General features: G+C 47.0%; 1 protein-coding gene across 2 annotated transcripts in view; it reads right to left on the bottom strand.

The window, feature by feature from the left end:
• Positions 1–819: 819 nt before the first annotated feature.
• Positions 820–19,934, bottom strand: part of SLC38A7 (solute carrier family 38 member 7) — a 38,910-nt gene continuing 19,795 nt past the window's right edge. For both annotated transcript variants that reach the window (XM_068261454.1, XM_068261455.1), the window contains exons 8-11: positions 17,383–17,530; positions 13,325–13,524; positions 10,855–10,909; positions 820–4,776 (exon numbers count right to left, since the gene is read on the bottom strand). In XM_068261454.1, the coding sequence (XP_068117555.1) occupies positions 4,674–4,776; positions 10,855–10,909; positions 13,325–13,524; positions 17,383–17,530 (506 nt within the window). In that variant the 3' untranslated portion in view covers positions 820–4,673. The remainder of the gene's footprint in view (positions 4,777–10,854; positions 10,910–13,324; positions 13,525–17,382; positions 17,531–19,934) is intronic.

Below are 19,934 nucleotides of genomic sequence, written 5' to 3'. Positions count from 1 at the left end.
CAAAGTCCAATGAGTACCTTTAAGATGGCAGCTCATAGGCGAGCATAGTGTGTGCATAGTGCAGTCATCACCACCAAGATGGCAGCTCATAGGCGAGCATAGTGCGCGCATAGTGCAGTCATCACCACCAAGATGGCAGCTCATAGGCGAGCATAGTGTGTGCATAGTGCAGTCATCACCACCAAGATGGCAGCTCATAGGCGAGCATAGTGTGTGCATAGTGCAGTCATCACCACCAAGATGGCAGCTCATAGGCGAGCATAGTGTGTGCATAGTGCAGTCATCACCACCAAGATGGCAGCTCATAGGCGAGCATAGTGCGCGCATAGTGCAGTCATCACCACCATGATGGCAGCTCATAGGCGAGCATAGTGTGTGCATAGTGCAGTCATCACCACCAAGATGGCAGCTCATAGGCGAGCATAGTGTGTGCATAGTGCAGTCATCACCACCAAGATGGCAGCTCATAGGCGAGCATAGTGTGTGCATAGTGCAGTCATCACCACCAAGATGGCAGCTCCTAGGCGAGCATAGTGTGTGCATAGTGCAGTCATCACCACCATGATGGCAGCTCATAGGCGAGCATAGTGCAGTCATCACCACCAAGATGGCAGCTAATAGGTGAGCATAGTGCAGTCATCACCACCATGATGGCAGCTCATAGGCGAGCATAGTGTGTGCATAGTGCAGTCATCACCACCATGATGGCAGCTCATACGCGAGCATAGTGCAGTCATCACCACCAAGATGGCAGCTCCTAGGCGAGCACATAAACAGGCAGCAGAAACAACAATGGAAGCATACTATGATAATCAAGTCTTTCACTTCAAGAGGGAGATAATGTCACATTTATTAGAAGTAACCAAAACATGGAGGGTTGCTGTTTAAGCGTCACTGGTCAGCAGTTGATGCACAAGCTGAATTTCTTGTTAAAGTGGACCTGAACTCTTGTACAGGGCAGCAGAAAAACAAATGGAAATGCACCCTGAGAGGTTAGCCTCCTCTGTGACTAATCACAAGTTGTAATTTGATCAGAGCAGCTAATTTGTAAACACAGGATGTTAATTTGTCTGCTTCCATTAAAATCAGGAAGTAGATACACTGCATATAAATTGCAGGATTTGTATCAGCTGTAATAAGGAAACGTTTTTCTGTAAAGGTTATTATGCTGTTGCTTGTCTTTTACAGCAGAGAGGAAGTTCTGAGTTCAGGTCCGCTCACAACATGGCTGCCGTTACGGGTGTGTGTGGACATAATACGCAGTAGTGTTTTGTGCTATACACAGCCCAGCGGCTGGCTCTGAGGTCCCCACAAGTCATTGGTACCCTTCTTGTTAGGGAAGGGCCTATATATTGCACAACAGATGTACATAAAAGTGGAATGCTTACAATGGTCCAAACATCATGGAAAGCAGCATAAGACTATAGCACAAACAGTGGCATTCAATACACATGATAAACGTTTGTTCAGAAATCAGACTAGTAGGTTTGGCAGCTACAAACACTCCTACAGCCAGAAGGCTGCTACTATTCCAGCAATAAAATCAGCCATAAGTCATGTTTATAACCCAACATTTGTCTGTGGCTACTAAACAGCACCACTGCTGAACTGTTTTTCAAGGTGCAGTCTCCAGGGCTGTGAGATCTGGTCTTCTCATCATTATAGGATACCTGGAGTGACATGATGAGACAGACATGGGTATGTACAGTAATATCCCAAAAAGACCTTGCGCTCCTGTCCCAATGATAACCGACTGCTGCAGATGCCAATTTTCTTTTTTCCAAATGCACTGTGCTGCTCCAATCACAATTGGCAAGGGACAACAAATCTAGAAAAGATGAAGCGCTCCATGGTGCATTATCAGGGGATGATTTTTAATCGCAATTAAAAGTTCTACTTACAATGTGTAAAAAGACAACTCGCTCATCAGCGGTACAGTCCACCGCTACACACGTGTGCAGGTTAGGCTACAACGCACTGTGGCTCAGTTCTGACTCAGACAGGAAGTGACTACAGTGTGACCCTCACTGATAAGAAATTCCCCTTTTTATCTCTTTCTTGCTCTCAGGAGCCATTTTCTGCTAGGAAAGTGTTTTATAGTTGGAATTTCTTACCAGTGAGGGTCACACTGTAATCACTTCTTGTCCGAGTCAGGACTGAGTCAGCCACTTACATACCTGATATTTAACTCTTTCGGGCAGGGAAAGAAAAAAAGGAACACAGCCTAGTTATTTGTGTGCTAGGCACTGTACATACTCATGTCTATCTCATCATGTCACATGTCACTTCGGGTGTCCTTTAACCTGAAACCAGCATGCAGGACAGGAGGCTGCTGAGACCACAATGGCTTCCTGCTTCTTCTGAGCAACTGACTTAATACAGTGCAGCTCCTGAGTCAAGCTCTGTAAACACGCTACATGAAACTCAGCCAAATCGGTCATTAACAACCACCTCTACCGAGAATCCAGCAGGTGTGTACAGAAGCCCTCGGCCAGCGATCTGCCTGGTGTATCGCTTTGGGTGAGAGTACTGTTCTCCCCACTTACTCCACCCATCATGTGACGTTGCTCTTGCCCCGCCTCCACATAAGAACAGATCACGTCACTAGCCAGCAGCCTAACAACACGTTTGTCAGCATCAGGTCTGCAATGTCACCCGAGGAATTCGGTTCCGATTCCCCACGTGCAACATGCCTCATGTCAGTGTACGAAGCTTTAGACTATGCTTTTAATTTGGCCAGGATGAACTCTGCTGTAAATTACATCCTGCAGACCTCTCTTTTAGGCTATGTTTGCACCGGAAGAAAAAAAACCCCAAAAGTTTCTGCATTGGAAAAGCGGACATGTTCATGGATCCTATGTTACTTATAGGATCTGCGCACGCTTCTCAGTCTGCAACTGATCTGTTGTGGTAAGGTTGTGGAACCTGCGTGAGAATTCCCGGATTGCAAACAATGCAAGCTTATGAGAATGGACTGTGTCTTTGGTTATCTCGGGTCCCCTGCCGTTGCAGCCACTGTCAATCATCTCCACTACATGGGGAAGCCCACATAGGTTGAGCCAAAGTACAGCTTGCAAGGCTGGTCCAAAATGGCATTAGGGTGCATACACACATCCAATTCTGATTGGCCAATTTTATCACTTCCATGTAATATGAGGGCCAACCAATCTCTCATACTACATGTGTGAAATACTTACAAGTCATTGGACAATCAAAATTGGATGTGTGTATGCACCCTTGGAACCAGGCACACAAACCACACAACCAATAGGAATAGTCAATGAGATGTTAACATTTTGGGTTGATGCAAATATTATGCATCTTGGAAATGAGCCAGTCAAATGAAGCCAGGTACTTGGGCATTACTTATTCCTGTGAATGTGGCCCATCTAACTGGGGCAGATTGGGGGGAAACTGAACGATGACCTGAAATCTGCCTATACGGTTTTAAAGAGGAACTTTAGCGAAAAGGGGGAAAAATAAATTAATACATTGCAAAGTGAGAAGTTAAAAAATAGAGAGATCAATAAATGATTGATATTCGCCAGGTAATTTGTTCATGTTGTTTGATCCACAATCAGCCTGCGGGTCATCATATTTACTACTGGCAGACAGGGGAAAAAAAACCAGCACCAACTGCCACTATCTATAACCACAACCCCTAAAAAGTTGTTATTTTATATGTATACATTTGCACAGGGGGAAATACTGGTTGCTTGGTAGTTGGAAACAGCTGTTACTTCCCACAATGCAGCAAGGTTCTCAGACAGGAAACTGTCATGACATCACACTGTGGGAGGGGTTTCACCACAATATCAGCCATACAGCGCCCCCTGATGATCTATTTGAGAAAAGGAATAGATTTCTCATGAGAAAGAGGATATCAGCTACTGATTGGGATGACTTTCAATCCTCTGAACCGATGACCAGGGTGATGGACTCAGAGTTTGCACCTTGAAAAACTATTTAGCAGGGAAGATGCAATAAGAATATATGATGGTGCCAAACAGGCTTTGATTGAAGAGGAAGTCTTGAGAAAGGCATGCTGAAGACTTTGACACGAAAAGACAAGAAAACGCAGCGTAACGAATTATCTATCTATAAAAAAAAATGTGCAATTCCATCTGATTCCCTTAATAAAAATCTCTAATGCCATTTGGTCAAAAGTTCCATAAAAAAGTGACACAGTCTAAATCTAATTCTCAAACCTATCGATTGTGTCCATTCATTCTGCTAATCGCAAGAGTGAAGTCCAAGTCCGCCATGTTTCTCTTGGCCAATGCCCTTTCTTGCCATAGCTGGCTGCAGTGATGGCGGCGATCTATCTACAGATGAATGCCGTGGATACGCATATCCTTCTGTCTTGAGAGAATGTGATTGGTTCCCATCGGTCGGAGTTGTAAACCAGCGACTGAAATCTCCATTGCACAACGAGTTTCTCTGGCTTTAGTGTTCAGTGGCAGTCACCCTACAGTACTGCAGTTCTTACCTGAGGCAGGAGCTGCCATAAATGATGACATAGGGATCTGAGGAGGGGGCGGAGCAGCAAAGAGAGGGAACGGCAGAAAGTCCCGCCTTCTGAAGGAGGGCAGCAGCAACATGGCGATACAGGAATGCTACGTTCAAGTAATTTTCTTTCATAATTCTTCAGTCCGCCGAACCGACGCCGTGGCTTATCCCATCAGATCAACAAAGATGGCCTTTGTGGTGGTTTGTCCAAAGATGAATGTTCCCAGGGTCACCATGGCAACACCGTAACTAAGCATAGCCCACCAGCTGAAAGAGCAGAGAAGTAAATTATGTAACCTATTATGAGCTCACAACTAGTGCTGAACACCACACTTCAGTACCGGACAAGCGGACAGGCTCAGGGGGAGTTCACTACTTGTGCTCCCCGCATGACTTTGATACTTCCTGTTTCCGGCTTTGGAAGGAGGAAATATCGCCGTGAAGTGCAAGCAGTGATCTCCCCGAGTCTGTCCGCTTGTTTGGTGCCGAATTGTGGTGTTCCAAATACCTTATGCCAAAGTGGAACACTAACACTAATTAAACATATTTGGATTGATTCAACAACCACTTGATAGTGTAATGGTTAAGGGCTCTGCTTCTGACGCAGGAGACCAGGGTTTGAATCTCAGCTCTGCCTGTTCAGTAAGCCAGCATCTATTCAGTAGGAGACCTTAGGCCAGTCTCCCTAACACTGCTACTGCCTATAAAGCGCCCCCTAGTGGCTGCAGCTCTGGCTCTTTGAGTCCGCCAGGAGAAAAGCGCCATATAAATGTTATTTGTCTTGTCTATTTGTCTTGCTTCAGCAGCTCTCATTACAAAACAATTAGCGGCCACTATGGAGGCTACGCTCGCTCCCTGCAGGCACTTATGGGGCTCGATTCACAAAGCGGTGCTAACTCAGTTAGAGACTTTAGGCATGATAACCATTGCACCACTCTGGTGAAAAGCCAGTTTAGGTGTGATAAGTTTAGGCATGCTAAGTTTAGATAAGTGTAGATAGCGTGCAAAGTCCCGCACGCAAAGCAGCGCCATTAAACTTTATACGAAGTGCACCAGTCTTTGCTAGCGTAAAACTTTTGATCAGCTGTGCACTGCGGTGCTGACGCAGTTGGCGCTTAAACTTATCACGCCTAAACTTATCACGCCTAAACTTATCACACCTAAACTTATCATGCCTAAACTGAGTTTAGGCATGATAAAGGGCTTTTCACCAGCGTGCTAACTGTTAGCACCGCTTTGTGAATCAGGCCCATAGTGTTACACATGTTGCTTCCTTAGCAATGTGCGCTCCATTAACCTCCTTAGCGTTACGCCTCTCAGGAGGTTTTGCAGCCTTCAGAGTACCCAGGATTAATCTAATAGATTGAATGGCTACAAAAGGTTTAGCGAGCACTAGGCTAGCTAGTATAGGTGACCAGCACCCCCCAATCCCGCTAATCCAGCCGCTTATACATTACCCAGCCTGGCTCCAGCGATCGCCGCAGCCTCCCCGCACAGCTCCGGGCTCTCTATGGGGAGGATCGGGACTGCGTATGACGTCATGTACGATCCTCCCCATAGAGAGCCTGGAGCTGTGCAGGGAGGCTGCGGCGATCGCTGGAGCCAGGCTGGGTAATGTATAAGCGTCTGGATCGGGGCGATCGGGGGGTGCTGGTCACCTATACTAGCCTAGTGCTAGTGAAACCTTTTACAGCCATTCATTCAATCTATTAGATTAATCCTGGGGGACTCCTGAGGCCAGCGAGCAGCATGCCAGACACAGTGTCAGGCAGACCGCTCAGAAGGTTAAATAGCAGCCGCCTCTGAAGTATAGCGGCCGTGATGTTAATTAACATCGAAGGGCCGGCGCTAGTGCAGCGATACTTCACAGAGGCGGCCGCTATTAGAAGGAGCATGCGTTGCCATGGAAGCAACGCACGTAATACAATAATGCACGCTACGCTGCAAGGAGCGAGCGTAGCCTCCATAGCAGCCGCTAATTGTTTTTAACGAACGCTGTTGAAGCAACACTCGTTATACTGGTTGATGAATCAACCCCAATGGACATGATTCACAAAGCTTTTTCACCAGTTTTCACCTTATTTATCATATACAATAAAACCTAACCGTCCCTGCGTCATCCTCTTTCCCTGGCTGTGTGTCCGTGGTATCTCTGTACCGAGCATGTGCGCAGTACAGTCAACCGTTGGGACAGGAGTACGGGCCAGGGAGCAGGGCGGGCGGGTGCGCAGGTGCTCGCTCTGCACTGACTGGCAGCGGTGATGCGTGAAGAGACTTAGAGCTCGTTTTTAAACCGGCTTACGTCAACTAGTATTTTATGATATTACCATTTTTAAGTTCCCAAAAAGCAAAAATATAATTAAAGGAATACTTAAAGAGAATCTGTATTGTTAAAATCGCACAAAAGTAAACATACCAGTGCGTTAGGGGACATCTCCTATTACCCTCTGTCACAATTTCGCCGCTCCTCGCCGCATTAAAAGTGGTTAAAAACAGTTTTAAAAAGTTTGTTTATAAACAAACAAAATGGCCACCAAAACAGGAAGTAGGTTGATGTACAGTATGTCCACACATAGAAAATACATTCATACACAAGCAGGCTGTATACACCCTTCCTTTTGAATCTCAAGAGATCATTTGTGTGTTTCTTTCCCCCTGCAGCTATCTTCCACTGAAGTGTCAGGCTGTTTCTTCCTGCAGAGTGCAGACAACTCTGCCTGTATGTAATTCATCAGTATGTGAAAGCCCAGCCAGCTCAGAGGAGGATTTATCCAGCTTGTGAAAGATAAGAGATAAGAGAGAAGAGAGAAGCTGCCCTAATCTAAATAATACACAGGCAGTGTGCAGAGAGGGGCCTGGAGGGGGGAGATGCATCACAGAACCACAACACTGAAGAACTTGGCAGCCTTCCAGACACAGGCTGACAAGTCTGACAAGAGAGAGATAAGTTGATTTATTACAGAGACTGTGATAGTACAAAGTGCTGCACTAAGCCAGAACTCATTAGAATAGCTTTTGGAACTTGTAGGATGATAAAAAACAGGATGCAATTTTTGTTACGGAGTCTCTTTAAGTCTAAAAAAAAAAAAAAGATATTTACTCACCCGGGGCATCCCTCAGCCCCCTGAAACTGTATGGTGCCCTCGCAGCCCCGCTCCGATCATCCTGTCCCCGCCGGCGGCTACTTCCGGGTTCGGCGACAGCCGCCGACAGGCGGGGAACGTGAGTGATTTTCCGCATTCCCAGCCGCTATATCATCCTCTATGCTGTTATAGCATATATGTTATACGCTATAGCAGCAGAGGGTGGTATTGCGGCTGGAAAGGCGGAAAATCATTCGCGTTCCCGGCCTGTCGGCGGCTGTTGCCGAACCCGGAAGTAGCCGCCGGCGGGGACAGGATGATCGGAGCGGGGCTGCGAGGGCACTATACAGCTTCAGGGGGCTGAGGGATGCCCCGGGTGAATAAATATCTTTTTTTTTTAGACGTAAGTATTCCTTTAAGGTAAGAAAAATAAAATTGAAATGAACTTAAAGAAAACCTATAACTACAAAAACCTCCCCTGGGGGGTGCTCACCTCGGGTGGGGGAAGCCTCCGGATCCTATTGAGGCTTCCCCCGTCCTCCTGTGTCCCACGGCGGTCTCGCTGTGCCCCTCCGAAACAGCGGGGATGTAAATATTTACCTTCCCGGCTCCAGCGCAGTCGCAGTATCGGCTCTCCGCTCGGAGATAGGCGGAAATAGCCCATCGCTGTCAGCCCGCTCTACTAAGCAGGCACAAGTCTCCTGCAAGTCTCCTGCGCAGTAGAGCGGACCGACGGAGATCGGCTATTTCCACCTATCTCGGTGCTGAGAGCCGCAACAGCGCCACCCGCTGGAGTCAGGGAAGGTAAATATATCACGCCTTGTCAGGCTTGTCGAGCTCAGATTCCGGGACGCTTCGGGGGAGCCAGCGCTGGACTACCTGCAGCTACAGGGGAGGGGGAAGCCTCATTGGGACCCTGAGGCTTCCCCCTCCCGAGGTGAGTACCCCCCAGGGGACGTTTATGTTTGTTACAGGTTCTCTTTAATCAGGAACAACTTACTTTGAGTGATTATTTTGCTTGTAAATGTGCTGAAAGGTTATTTTTCTCAATCAGGTGATAAGTCATTTATAAGAAGTTTTGTGAATAGAGTTCATTGGATAAATCCACAGCTGTTTACAGGAGGAAGAGGAAACGTGTATGTAAATAAAATTGTAGCAAAATCACTGTTCTGCAAACAACGCTAAGGGCTGTTTCACACTGAAAATAGCGCAATCTTGCTGCAATCGCGTTTGTGATTATCGTTCAGGGAACGAGAATTGCTCATGAATTCCTGCACACATCGCTTTCAGAACCCCAAGTGCAGGGCAATCGTGGGGGAATCGCCTATGGTGTGAAACAGCCCTAACTCAAAGCAAGAGCTACTGATCGGAGATGGGCAATGAGAGGTTAATGAGTCCGGTTTGCGTGCAAATTTGATACGTACTGTATGTAACTGGTAGCTAGGCCAATCAGATATACTCCCGGCCACTTTGGGCTCGCCCTATTTCAAGTTGCATGAAATCTGCATGCAAGCCGGACCATTCAGCATCTCACTGACCAGCTCTTGTCATTACCTGATACTGGACGTTCAGTCTGCTATAACCTACAATGGGGAGCGCTTTACAGGACTACAGCGGGTCACATGGGCTCCCTTCCACGGACGGCCTGCTTAGGTGATTCAGCCACACAACCCAGAAGCTGGAAGACCTCTGTGGTGACTATGGGGGCCGGGAGGTACAGTGCTAGATGTGGGATGGGACTTTATAATAATAATATAAAAAAAAAAACCTAGACAAGGGCTTTCAAATATACCCGAAATTATTAACCATTTGAGGACCGTGGTGTTAAACCCCCCTAGTGACCAGGCCATTTTTTCCTAATTGGCCTCGCTTTAAAGCTTTAAGGCCAAGCTGCAGGGCCGCACAACTCAGCACACAAGTGATTCCCCCTCCCCATTTCTCCCCACCAACAGAGTTCTCCGTTGGTGGTGTTTGATCGCGCCCCAGATGTTTGTTTTTTTATAAATATTTTTTTTTTTTTTAATAAATGTCACTATTTTTTTAAAATGTATTTTATATCCCTCTCTCTCCCCACCAACTAATCAGTGTGATTGGCTGTCATACTTTCTGCCTCCCAGATGGACAGCGGTGTCACGCGGCTGTCTCCAGTACAGTGCTGCCGTAGATCATAGCGCTGTACAATGTTAATAGACAGCGTTTTCGCCGTCTAACAGTCTCCGAGTGGCGATCGTCGCTGGGGGACTGATGGCGGGGCGGAGCTTAATCATTCATGCGGAGATACACAAACATCGGCACGCACGATCTCCTGCAATCCCCGCCCATAGCCATTCGGCGTGGAGTGGTCCTGGGGCTGTCGCCGTGTTCGTGCCAATCAGTGTAGAGCGGTCGGCAAGGAGTTAAAAAGAAAAGTAAGATACTTAACTCAGTAAGGGCTGGTGGTTCACACGGATGCTTGGCGGGCGTTTTACCGCGGGCGTCAGGGACAACGCTCTCATTCAATTGAATGGAAACGTTTATATCGTGCGTTTACCATCGTTTATGCAAACGTGACGCTCTGATCCCGAATTTCCCCATCGTTTCAGGCGGCCTCCAGGGTTGGTTAACCGCCACGGGACACCGCCATCACCGCTGAAGGCCTGGGGCCAAACGAGATGTCGCTGAAAACAGACAGAAGCCCGTGTGAACCGGCCCTAAGGAGAGACTTTCCTCATCCTGCTTCACCCCACCGATCCAGCGCCGGAACCCTCCAAACATGAGTGACAAAGGCTGATGTTGTCAGATCTGACAATAATGTCAGAAACACCTGATCTGCTGCATGCTTGTTCAAGGTCTACAGCTAAAAGTATTAGAGGCAGAGAGATCAGCAGGGCTGCCAGGCAACTAGTATTGTATAAAAGGGAATAAATATGGCAGCCTCCATATCACCCTCACTTCAGGTGACCTTTAAGTATCTGACTTTTTATGTCACAGATTTGCTGTAAGTGAAGTTAGAAGAGGTTTACAGAAGCAGAGAGTGATTACGCTTTTCATGCTTATATAAATGCTCAGATATAAAGCTGCAGGTGAAATCCAATATTGAGGCCACAGCTGGAAGCTGCAGATCCCGGCCAGCGGCTGTGATATATTCCTGCACAAGGTGGCTGCGGACGCTGTGCAATCATCTGCAAGCAGAACCTGAGAGGTCACACTTCTTCCTGGAGCCATACGGAACGCCGATCTCTGATTTCAGGCAAAGAGAACCTGTATACAATGTCTTAGTTACCTTTTGCTCTTTTGTTCCTGAATCTCGGACAGCTTGAGATGAATCAGACACAGACCTGATCAATATACAAAAAAATTAATAGATTATAATAATTGATCTCGAACTGTCGCAAACAAACTCACATTGACACATTTTACAGTAGAATCTCATTATAGTAAACTTAGTGGCTGATTCATGAAGCTGCGTTGCTATAGCAGCGCAAGCTCCCCGACCAGCGCCGCGACCTATATCCTGGGCTGTGTGCTAGGCTCGCTCCTTAGTTACACAAGCTGCTTACATAGCAGTGCGAGCTCCCCGACCAGCGCTGCGACCTAAATCCTGGGCTGTGTGCTAGGCTAGCTCCTTATTTACACAAGCTGCTTACATAGCAGTGCGAGCTCCCCGACCAGCGCCGCGACCTATATCCTGGGCTGTGTGCTAGGCTAGCTCCTTATTTACACAAGCTGCTTACATAGCAGTGCGAGCTCCCCGACCAGTACCGCGACCTAAATCCTGGGCTGTGTGCTAGGCTCGCTCCTTAGTTACACAAGCTGCTTACATAGCAGTGCGAGCTCCCCGACCAGTACCGCGACCTAAATCCTGGGCTGTGTGCTAGGCTCGCTCCTTAGTTACACAAGCTGCTTACATAGCAGTGCGAGCTCCCCGACCAGTACCGCGACCTAAATCCTGGGCTGTGTGCTAGGCTCGCTCCTTAGTTACACAAGCTGCTTACATAGCAGTGCGAGCTCCCCGACCAGTACCGCGACCTATATCCTGGGCTGTGTGCTAGGCTCGCTCCTTAGTTACACAAGCTGCTTACATAGCAGCGCAAGCTCCCCGACCAGCGCCGCGACCTATATCCTGGGCTGTGTGCTAGGCTCGCTCCTTATTTACACAAGCTGCTTACATAGCAGTGCGAGCTCCCCGACCAGTACCGCGACCTATATCCTGGGCTGTGTGCTAGGCTAGCTCCTTATTTACACAAGCTGCTTACATAGCAGTGCGAGCTCCCCGACCAGTACCGCGACCTATATCCTGGGCTGTGTGCTAGGCTCGCTCCTTATTTACACAAGCTGCTTACATAGCAGTGCGAGCTCCCCGACCAGCGCCGCGACCTATATCCTGGGCTGCGCGCTAGGCTCGCTCCTTATTTACACAAGCTGCTTACATAGCAGTGCGAGCTCCCCGACCAGCGCCGCGACCTATATCCTGGGCTGTGTGCTAGGCTAGCTCCTTATTTACACAAGCTGCTTACATAGCAGTGCGAGCTCCCCGACCAGTACCGCGACCTAAATCCTGGGCTGTGTGCTAGGCTCGCTCCTTGCAGTGTAGCGTGCCTTCCTTAGTTACACGCGCTGCTTGCATAGCAACACGCACTCCTTTACATGCCGGCGCTGCTGTGAAGTATCATGACAGCAATACTTCACTAGAGCGGCCGCTAATATGTTAATTACATAGTTATTATGTAACTAATAGTAACTATGTTAGTTAACATATTAACGGCCGCTCTAGTGAAGTATTGCTGTCATGATTCTTTACAGCAGCTGGATGACAGCGTTGTCACGTGAGTGTGCAAAGGGTTAACTGAATTTGTCATCTTGCTGTTTTGTTGGTCACGCCCCCCTTGGCAACTCGCTTTTAACTTATTTAAATGTCCTAACTTGTGTGTGTGTTTTTTTTTGGGTGGGGATGGGGCTTGTAAAACAGATCTCACTACTCTGTAGAGGGCAGCACGATTGCCATGTTGATCATGGTGCCCTTGCGTTCTGCAAAGTGCATGTGCTTCACCAGTCGGATGAAAGCGCATGATGTGTGGGAGGGCCTTCCTGTCATTACAGCAGAGCTAAACAGAAAAGCTTATCGTGTACACAAATATTCCCAAAGAAAAAGCGACAGCAAGTGAGCAAATTGCCGCCATTTGAATGTCAGGTTCATGAGCATGACGTTGGCTTGCTGACTGGCGTAGGGTGAGTAGGGACCAGTTCTAAGGAGGGAACCTGCTCTCCTATACATTCTACACCACAAACGGACAAAAGGCAAAATCGCGTCACAGCCGCATCACACGAATTGTAATGTCAGCACACTATTTCCATCAGTTTGTTGATAACCTAACGTTTTGTGATCTGCAAGCCATCGGAATACAGCCCTTAAAGGGTTAAAAAAGATTAAAGAAAAAAAAGTTCTGCTTACCCCGGGGTTCCTCCTGGCAGCGGATTCGTCCCACGTCACAGCTCCGCTTCCAGCCAGTGGCTCGCGCAGGCGCAGAAGATGCTGGCCTAGGAAGGTCGGCATATCCAAACGGAGGTGACCCCGATCGGGGAGAGGAGCTGTGGCGAGGGAGATATCGGCTGCCAGGGGCTGGAGGAACCCCGGAGTAAGTAGAGTTTTTTTTTTTAACCTCGGATCTTCCATTTAAGGAAATCTTAGTGCACCAGGGCCCTTTATCTACAGAAACCACCTTTGTGTTACAACATATAACGAAGCATCTAACCTGGGAATACAAAGATGAAGCAAGCTGCCAGACCTCCAACCAGAGAGATCACCCTTCCGATGTCCGGGATGAACAACGCCAGCAGCAACGTCAGCACAAACCAAATCAGCGTCTGCAGGATCCGCCGGCGCCGCTCCTTGTGAGGCTCCTCCCCTGCCTCCTGTGAGGTAAATCTCAGCCACAGTCCCTCCAGCACGGCCCTGCGGGCAGAAAGTGTACACGTTACGCCTGTGACATTTGTGACAACAAGATCACCTGATCCTCCATTCTCCTCTTTCAGGCACACGAGTCACCTGCAAGTTAAACCCGGACAGACCCTCAGTACAGAACCAGCATCTTCAGGTGCCAACTGTGAAACATGTCGGCGTTAATTATCTAAGCCTCACCGCATTCGGTAAAGCAGAAAACAGCCGATTTTACCGAACATTGGGCCATGAGAAATTCCCTTTTTCTCCTGCATTTTCTCCCAGGTGATATTTTCAAACCAGGTCATAAAATTCCTTTTAAGCAACCAGCAAACCAAAAAATACTCAAAATAATTTTGAAATGATATTTTATGACCTCCTTTTTGGTACTTTTTCAATTACAAAGTGCTTAGAAAGTTATTTTAAATAGAATATAAAACATCTCCTAGGAGAAAACCTAGGAGAGTAATTTTCATATGGGCCCCTATGTGAAATGTCAATTCATTAACGGTAGCCAGACATCTAGAGATATATGGGCAGATACGACCAAGAGACAAATCTCTCTCTGATCGAATCTGATAGATTTTAATATATAGAGTGTATCTGGAATGCCTCCAGTAGAGGCGCCCCAAATGCGGCTATTAAAGAGACTCTGTAACAAAAATGTCATCCTGTTTTCTACCATCCTACAAGTTCCTAAACCTATTCTTATGTGCTCTGGCTAACTGCAGCACTTTCTACTATCACCGTCTCTGTAAAAAAAATCAATGTATCTTTCCCCTGTCGGACTTGTCGCCCTGTGTCTGGAAGGCTGCCAACTCTTCAGTGTGATCTGCTATGCATGCCCCCCCTCCAGGCCCCTCTGTGCACACTCCAGTGTGTGTGTTATTTACATAAGCCAGCAGCGTCTCTGCTATCTGATATCAGTGATAGAAGAGAGCTGGATAAAAATCCTCCTCTGTTAGGCTGTGAAAGGAGCTGGCTGACACATACTGAGGAATTACAGACACAGGCAGAGCTGTCTGCAGGAAGAAACATTGTAACTCTTCAGTGGATGAGAGCTGAAGGGGGAAAGAAACACACAAATGATCTCTTGAGATACAAAAGGAAGGGTGTATACAGCCTGCTTGTGTATGGATGTATTTTCTATGTGTGGACATACTGTACATCAACCTACTTCCTGTTTTGGTGGCCATTTTGTTTGTTTATAAACAAACTTTTAAAAACTGTTTTTGACTACTTTTAAATGCGGCGGGGAGCGGCGAAATTGTGACAGAGGGTAATAGATGTCCCCTAACGCACTGGTATGTTTACTTTTGTGCGATTTTAACAATACAGATTCTCTTTAAGACTGCAGTGGTACTTTATTTAGCCTGAGGAAGTGGGCAAGTTCCCAAGAAACGCATTGCCTGTGCTTGATATTATTATTAAAAAGTTCATCTTAAAGTGAGTTGTCGTCTTTGAGGTAAGCCACCTCAATTCTTCTTATTTTATTTGCTTTTAGAGTATTTTATATCCATTAGGCACCTCTTCCCTCTTTTCTTATTCCAAAATGGATTAAATTCATTTTTTCCTCATAATTCTGCACACAACACCCCATAATGACAACATAGAAAAATCTGAGAAAACAAAATTAAGAACATGTACATAAGTATTCGCAGCCTTTCCCACAAAACCACTTCTTAAAAGGCGCATGCAGCCCACCTGGAGTTTGCCAAAAGGCACCTGAAGGACTCTCAGATCATGAGAAACAAATGTCTCTGGTCTGATGAGGCAAAGATTGAACTCTTTGGTGTGAATGCCAGGTGGTATCGTGTTTGGAGGAAACCAGGCACCGCTCATCACCAGGCCAATCCCATCCCTACAGTGAAGCATGGTGGTGGCAGCATCATCACCAGGCCAATCCCATACCTACAGTGAAGCATGGTGGTGGCAGCATCATCACCAGGCCAATACCATCCTTACAGTGAAGCATGGTGGTGGCAGCATCCTGCTGTGGGGATGTTATTTAGCGGCAAGAACTGGGAGACTAGTCAGGATAAAGGGAAAGATGACGACAGCAATGTACAGAGACATCAGCAATGAGAGGACAGCAGAGAAGCAGCAATGAGAGGAAAGCAGAGAAGCAGCAGTAAGAGGACAGCAGAGAAGCAGCAGTAAGAGGATAGCAGAGAAGCAGCAGTAAGAGGATAGCAGAGAAGCAGCAGTAAGAGGATAGCAGAGAAGCAGCAGTAAGAGGACAGCAAAGAAGCAGCAGTAAGAGGATAGCAGAGAAGCAGCAGTAAGAGGATAGCAGAGAAGCAGCAGTAAGAGGATAGCAGAGAAGCAGCAGTAAGAGGATAGCAGAGAAGCAGCAATGAGAGGAAAGCAGAGAAGCAGCAATTAAAGGACAGCAGAGAAGCAGCAACGAGGGGACAGCAGAAAAGCAGCAATGAGGGGACAGCAGAAAAGCAGCAATGAAAGGACAGCAGAGAAGCAGCAGTGACAGGACAGCAGAAAAGCAGCAATGAGGGGACAGCAGAAAAGCAGCAATGAGGGGACAGCAGAAAAGCAGCAATGAGGGGACAGCAGAAAAGCAGCAATGAGGGGACAGCAGAAAAGCAGCAATGAGGGGACAGCAGAAAAGCAGCAATGAGGGGACAGCAGAAAAGCAGCAATGAGGGGACAGCAGAAAAGCAGCAATGAGGGGACAGCAGAAAAGCAGCAATGAGGGGACAGCAGAAAAGCAGCAATGAGGGGACAGCAGAGAAGCAGCAGTGAGAGGACAGCAGAGAAGCAGCAGTGAGGAGACAGCAGAGAAGCAGCAGTGAGGAGACAGCAGAGAAGCAGCAATAAGGGGACAGCAGAGAAGCAGCAATGAGAGGACAGCAGAGAAGCAGCAGTGAGGGGACAGCAGAGAAGCAGCAGTGAGGGGACAGCAGAGAAGCAGCAGTGAGGGGACAGCAGAGAAGCAGCAGTGAGAGGACAGCAGAGAAGCAGCAATGAGAGGACAGCAGAGAAGCAGCAGTGAGAGGACAGCAGAGAAGCAGCAGTAAGAGGACATCAGAGAAGCAGCAGTAAGAGGATAGCAGAGAAGCAGCAATGAGAGGAAAGCAGAGAAGCAGCAATGAGAGGAAAGCAGAGAAGCAGCAATGAGAGGAAAGCAGAGAAGCAGCAATGAGAGGAAAGCAGAGAAGCAGCAACGAGAGGACAGCAGAGAAGCAGCAGTGAGGGGACAGCAGAGAAGCAGCAACGAGAGGACAGCAGAGAAGCAGCAACGAGAGGACAGCAGAGAAGCAGCAGTGAGGGGACAGCAGAGAAGCAGCAGTGAGGGGACAGCAGAGAAGCAGCAGTGAGGGGACAGCAGAGAAGCAGCAGTGAGGGGACAGCAGAGAAGCAGCAGTGAGGGGACAGCAGAGAAGCAGCAGGGAGAGGACAGCAGAGAAGCAGCAGTGAGGGGACAGCAGAGAAGCAGCAGTGAGGGGACAGCAGAGAAGCAGCAGTGAGGGGACAGCAGAGAAGCAGCAGTGAGGGGGCAGCAGAGAAGCAGCAGTGAGGGGGCAGCAGAGAAGCAGCAGTGAGGGGACAGCAGAGAAGCAGCAGTGAGGGGAGGGGGCAGCAGAGAAGCAGCAGTGAGGGGACAGCAGAGAAGCAGCAGTGAGGGGACAGCAGAGAAGCAGCAATGAGAGGACAGCAGAGAAGCAGCAATGAGAGGACAGCAGAGAAGCAGCAGTGAGGGGGCAGCAGAGGAGCAGCAGTGAGGGGGCAGCAGAAAAGCAGCAGTGAGGGGACAGCAGAGAAGCAGCAGTGAGGGGACAGCAGAGAAGCAGCAGTGAGGGGACAGCAGAGAAGCAGCAATGAGAGGACAGCAGAGAAGCAGCACACAGGACTGACCGGCCGCAGTAGTGAAGGATTGGGTACGAGGTCAGCACACACACGATGATGAACGCTCTGGCCACGGCAACTGGAACGTCATTGGATGGGAAGGACAGAAGGACATCCTGGTCCACGCCGGCACCAAACAGCAAATAGCCGCAAACTCCTGTAGACACCACAGAAAACTGTTACAGCAAGCTGTGAGCCAATCAGTAAGGAGGATTAATGAGATGCAAATTATTCCAAGTGGATGCAGGATTATGCAAATGTGTGCAGATTTTAAAAAAATTCCACCAATGAGGAACAGCACTGGTCCATTTTAAAGTGACTCTGTAACAAAAATTACAACGTTTTTTTCTACCATCCTACAAGTTCCTAAACCTATTCTAATGTGTTCTGGCTTACTGTAGCTCTTTCTACTATCACCATCTCTGTAATAAATCAATGTATCTTTCCCCTGTCAGACTTGTCGGCCTGTCTCTGGAAGGCTGCCAAGTTCTTCAGTCTTGAACTGTTCCTCTATGCACACTCCAGTGTGTGTTTTATTTACATAAGCCAGCAGCTTCTCTGCTATCTTATCAGTGATAGAAGAGAGCTGGATAAAAATCCTCCTCTGGAGGCTGTGAAAGGAGCTGGTCTGTCACATACTGAGGAATTACCGACATAGGCTGAGCTGTCTGCAGGAAGCCTGTAATGTTCAGTGCATGAGAGAAGCTGGGGACAGAAGGTAAACACACACAAGTGATGTCTTGAGATTCAGAAGTTATGCTGGGAATACACGGTTCGTTTTTGCCTTCGTTTAAACCTTCGATTCGTTCGGTAAACGAATCGAGTGTTGAAAACGTATGTGAAAATAGTCATAATCTCATTATAGTTTCGATTAATAGACCCCAAAAACGAACGACTAGTGATCGAACATGTTTGATATTATCTCTCTTTATCCATCTAATCGAGCCATTGGTAGGCTTGATGGCTGTCCAGATCGATTATATATTCGTTTATGCTAGTCCGTCCCTGTAAAAAGGGATTTTCGTTTCGTTTCTTTGCAGCCTTCGATCATTGGAAAAACGAAACCATCAGAATCGAAAAAAAAAACGAAACCGTGGGTGGTGATATTAACCGTATGACCGATTATTTCGGGATCGAAAAGGACAAAAGCACAATCGAAACGAAGGTTTAAACGAAGGCAAAAACGAACCGTGTATTCCCAGCATAAGGCTGTATACAGCCTGCTTGTGTATGGATGTATTTTCTATGTGTGGACATATTGTACATCAACCTACTTCCTGTTTTGGTGGCCATTTTGTTTGTTTATAAACAAACTTTTTAAAACTGTTTTTGACTACTTTTAATGCGGCAGGGAGCGGTGAAATTGTGACAGAGGGTAATAGGAGATGTCCCCTAACACACTGGTATGTTTACTTTTGTGCGATTTTAACAATACAGATTCTCTTTAAGATACCAAAATTTGCATAATTCTTCAGTTGGAATTATCTCATTGCTGATCCCTACTAAGAAGATACTCCGTAGTTACTAACAGATTTCATTCTGAGAGGCAGCCTGTAAACCAAGTCATGTATTATAATGGTACGTGTGGATAAATCTGTTTCTTCTGGACCACCCTGCATTTGGACATATGGGGGGCCTGATTTACTAAGACAAATAGCATGCCTTATCTGAGGTAACACACCTTATAAGAGATAACATGCCTTATCTGAGTTAACACTCCTTAGAGATAGCACGCCTTATAAAAGTTACCACGCCTTATCAGAGTAGCATAGCGAGCGCAAGGAACCTGCAGGGGCTCAGGGCAGGACGAGTGGAGCTCTTGTCATTGCCAATTAGCAGGCATAAGTTTGTAGCGCTTGTTATGCTACTCTAATAGGGAGTGTTAACTCTGATAAGGCACGTTAACTCTGATAAGGCATGCTATTTGTCTTAGTGAATCAAGCCCATAGTATAAACAATTTTTTGTTGTACATCTGAAATGAGAGGGATATGAAGACTGCCATATTTATGTCCTTTTAAACAATACCAGTTGCCTGGCCGCCATGCAGTAGTGTCTGGATCCCACACCTGAAACTAGCATGCAGCCAATCCTGTCAGACTTCAGTCACCTGATCTGCATGCTTGTTCAGGGGCTGTGGCTAAAAGTATTAGAGGCAGAGGATCAGCAGGACTGCCAGGCAACTGGTATTGCTTAAAAGGGAATTAATATGTCAGCTTACATATCCCTCTCACTTTAGGTGTACTTTAACCACTTCACCACTGAGGGGTTTTACCCCCTGAGCACCAGAGCAATTTTCACCTTTCAGCGCTCCTTACATTAATTCGTCTATAACTTTATTATTACTTATCGCAATGAAATGAACTATATCTTGTTTTTTCGCCACCAATTAGACTTTCTTTAGGTGGGACATTATGCCAAGAATTATTTTATTCTAAATGTGTTTTAATGGGAAAATAGGAAAAAATGTGGGAAAAAAAATATTTTTCAGTTTTCAGCCATTATAATTTTTAAATAATGCATGCTACTGTAATTAAAACCCATGAAATGTATTTGCCCATTT

Source organism: Hyperolius riggenbachi, chromosome 11 (genome assembly GCF_040937935.1).
Source record: "Hyperolius riggenbachi isolate aHypRig1 chromosome 11, aHypRig1.pri, whole genome shotgun sequence".
Classification (NCBI taxonomy): domain Eukaryota; kingdom Metazoa; phylum Chordata; class Amphibia; order Anura; family Hyperoliidae; genus Hyperolius; species Hyperolius riggenbachi.
Note: the sequence above shows the minus strand (reverse complement) of the source record. Positions and strands in the feature narration are given on the sequence as shown.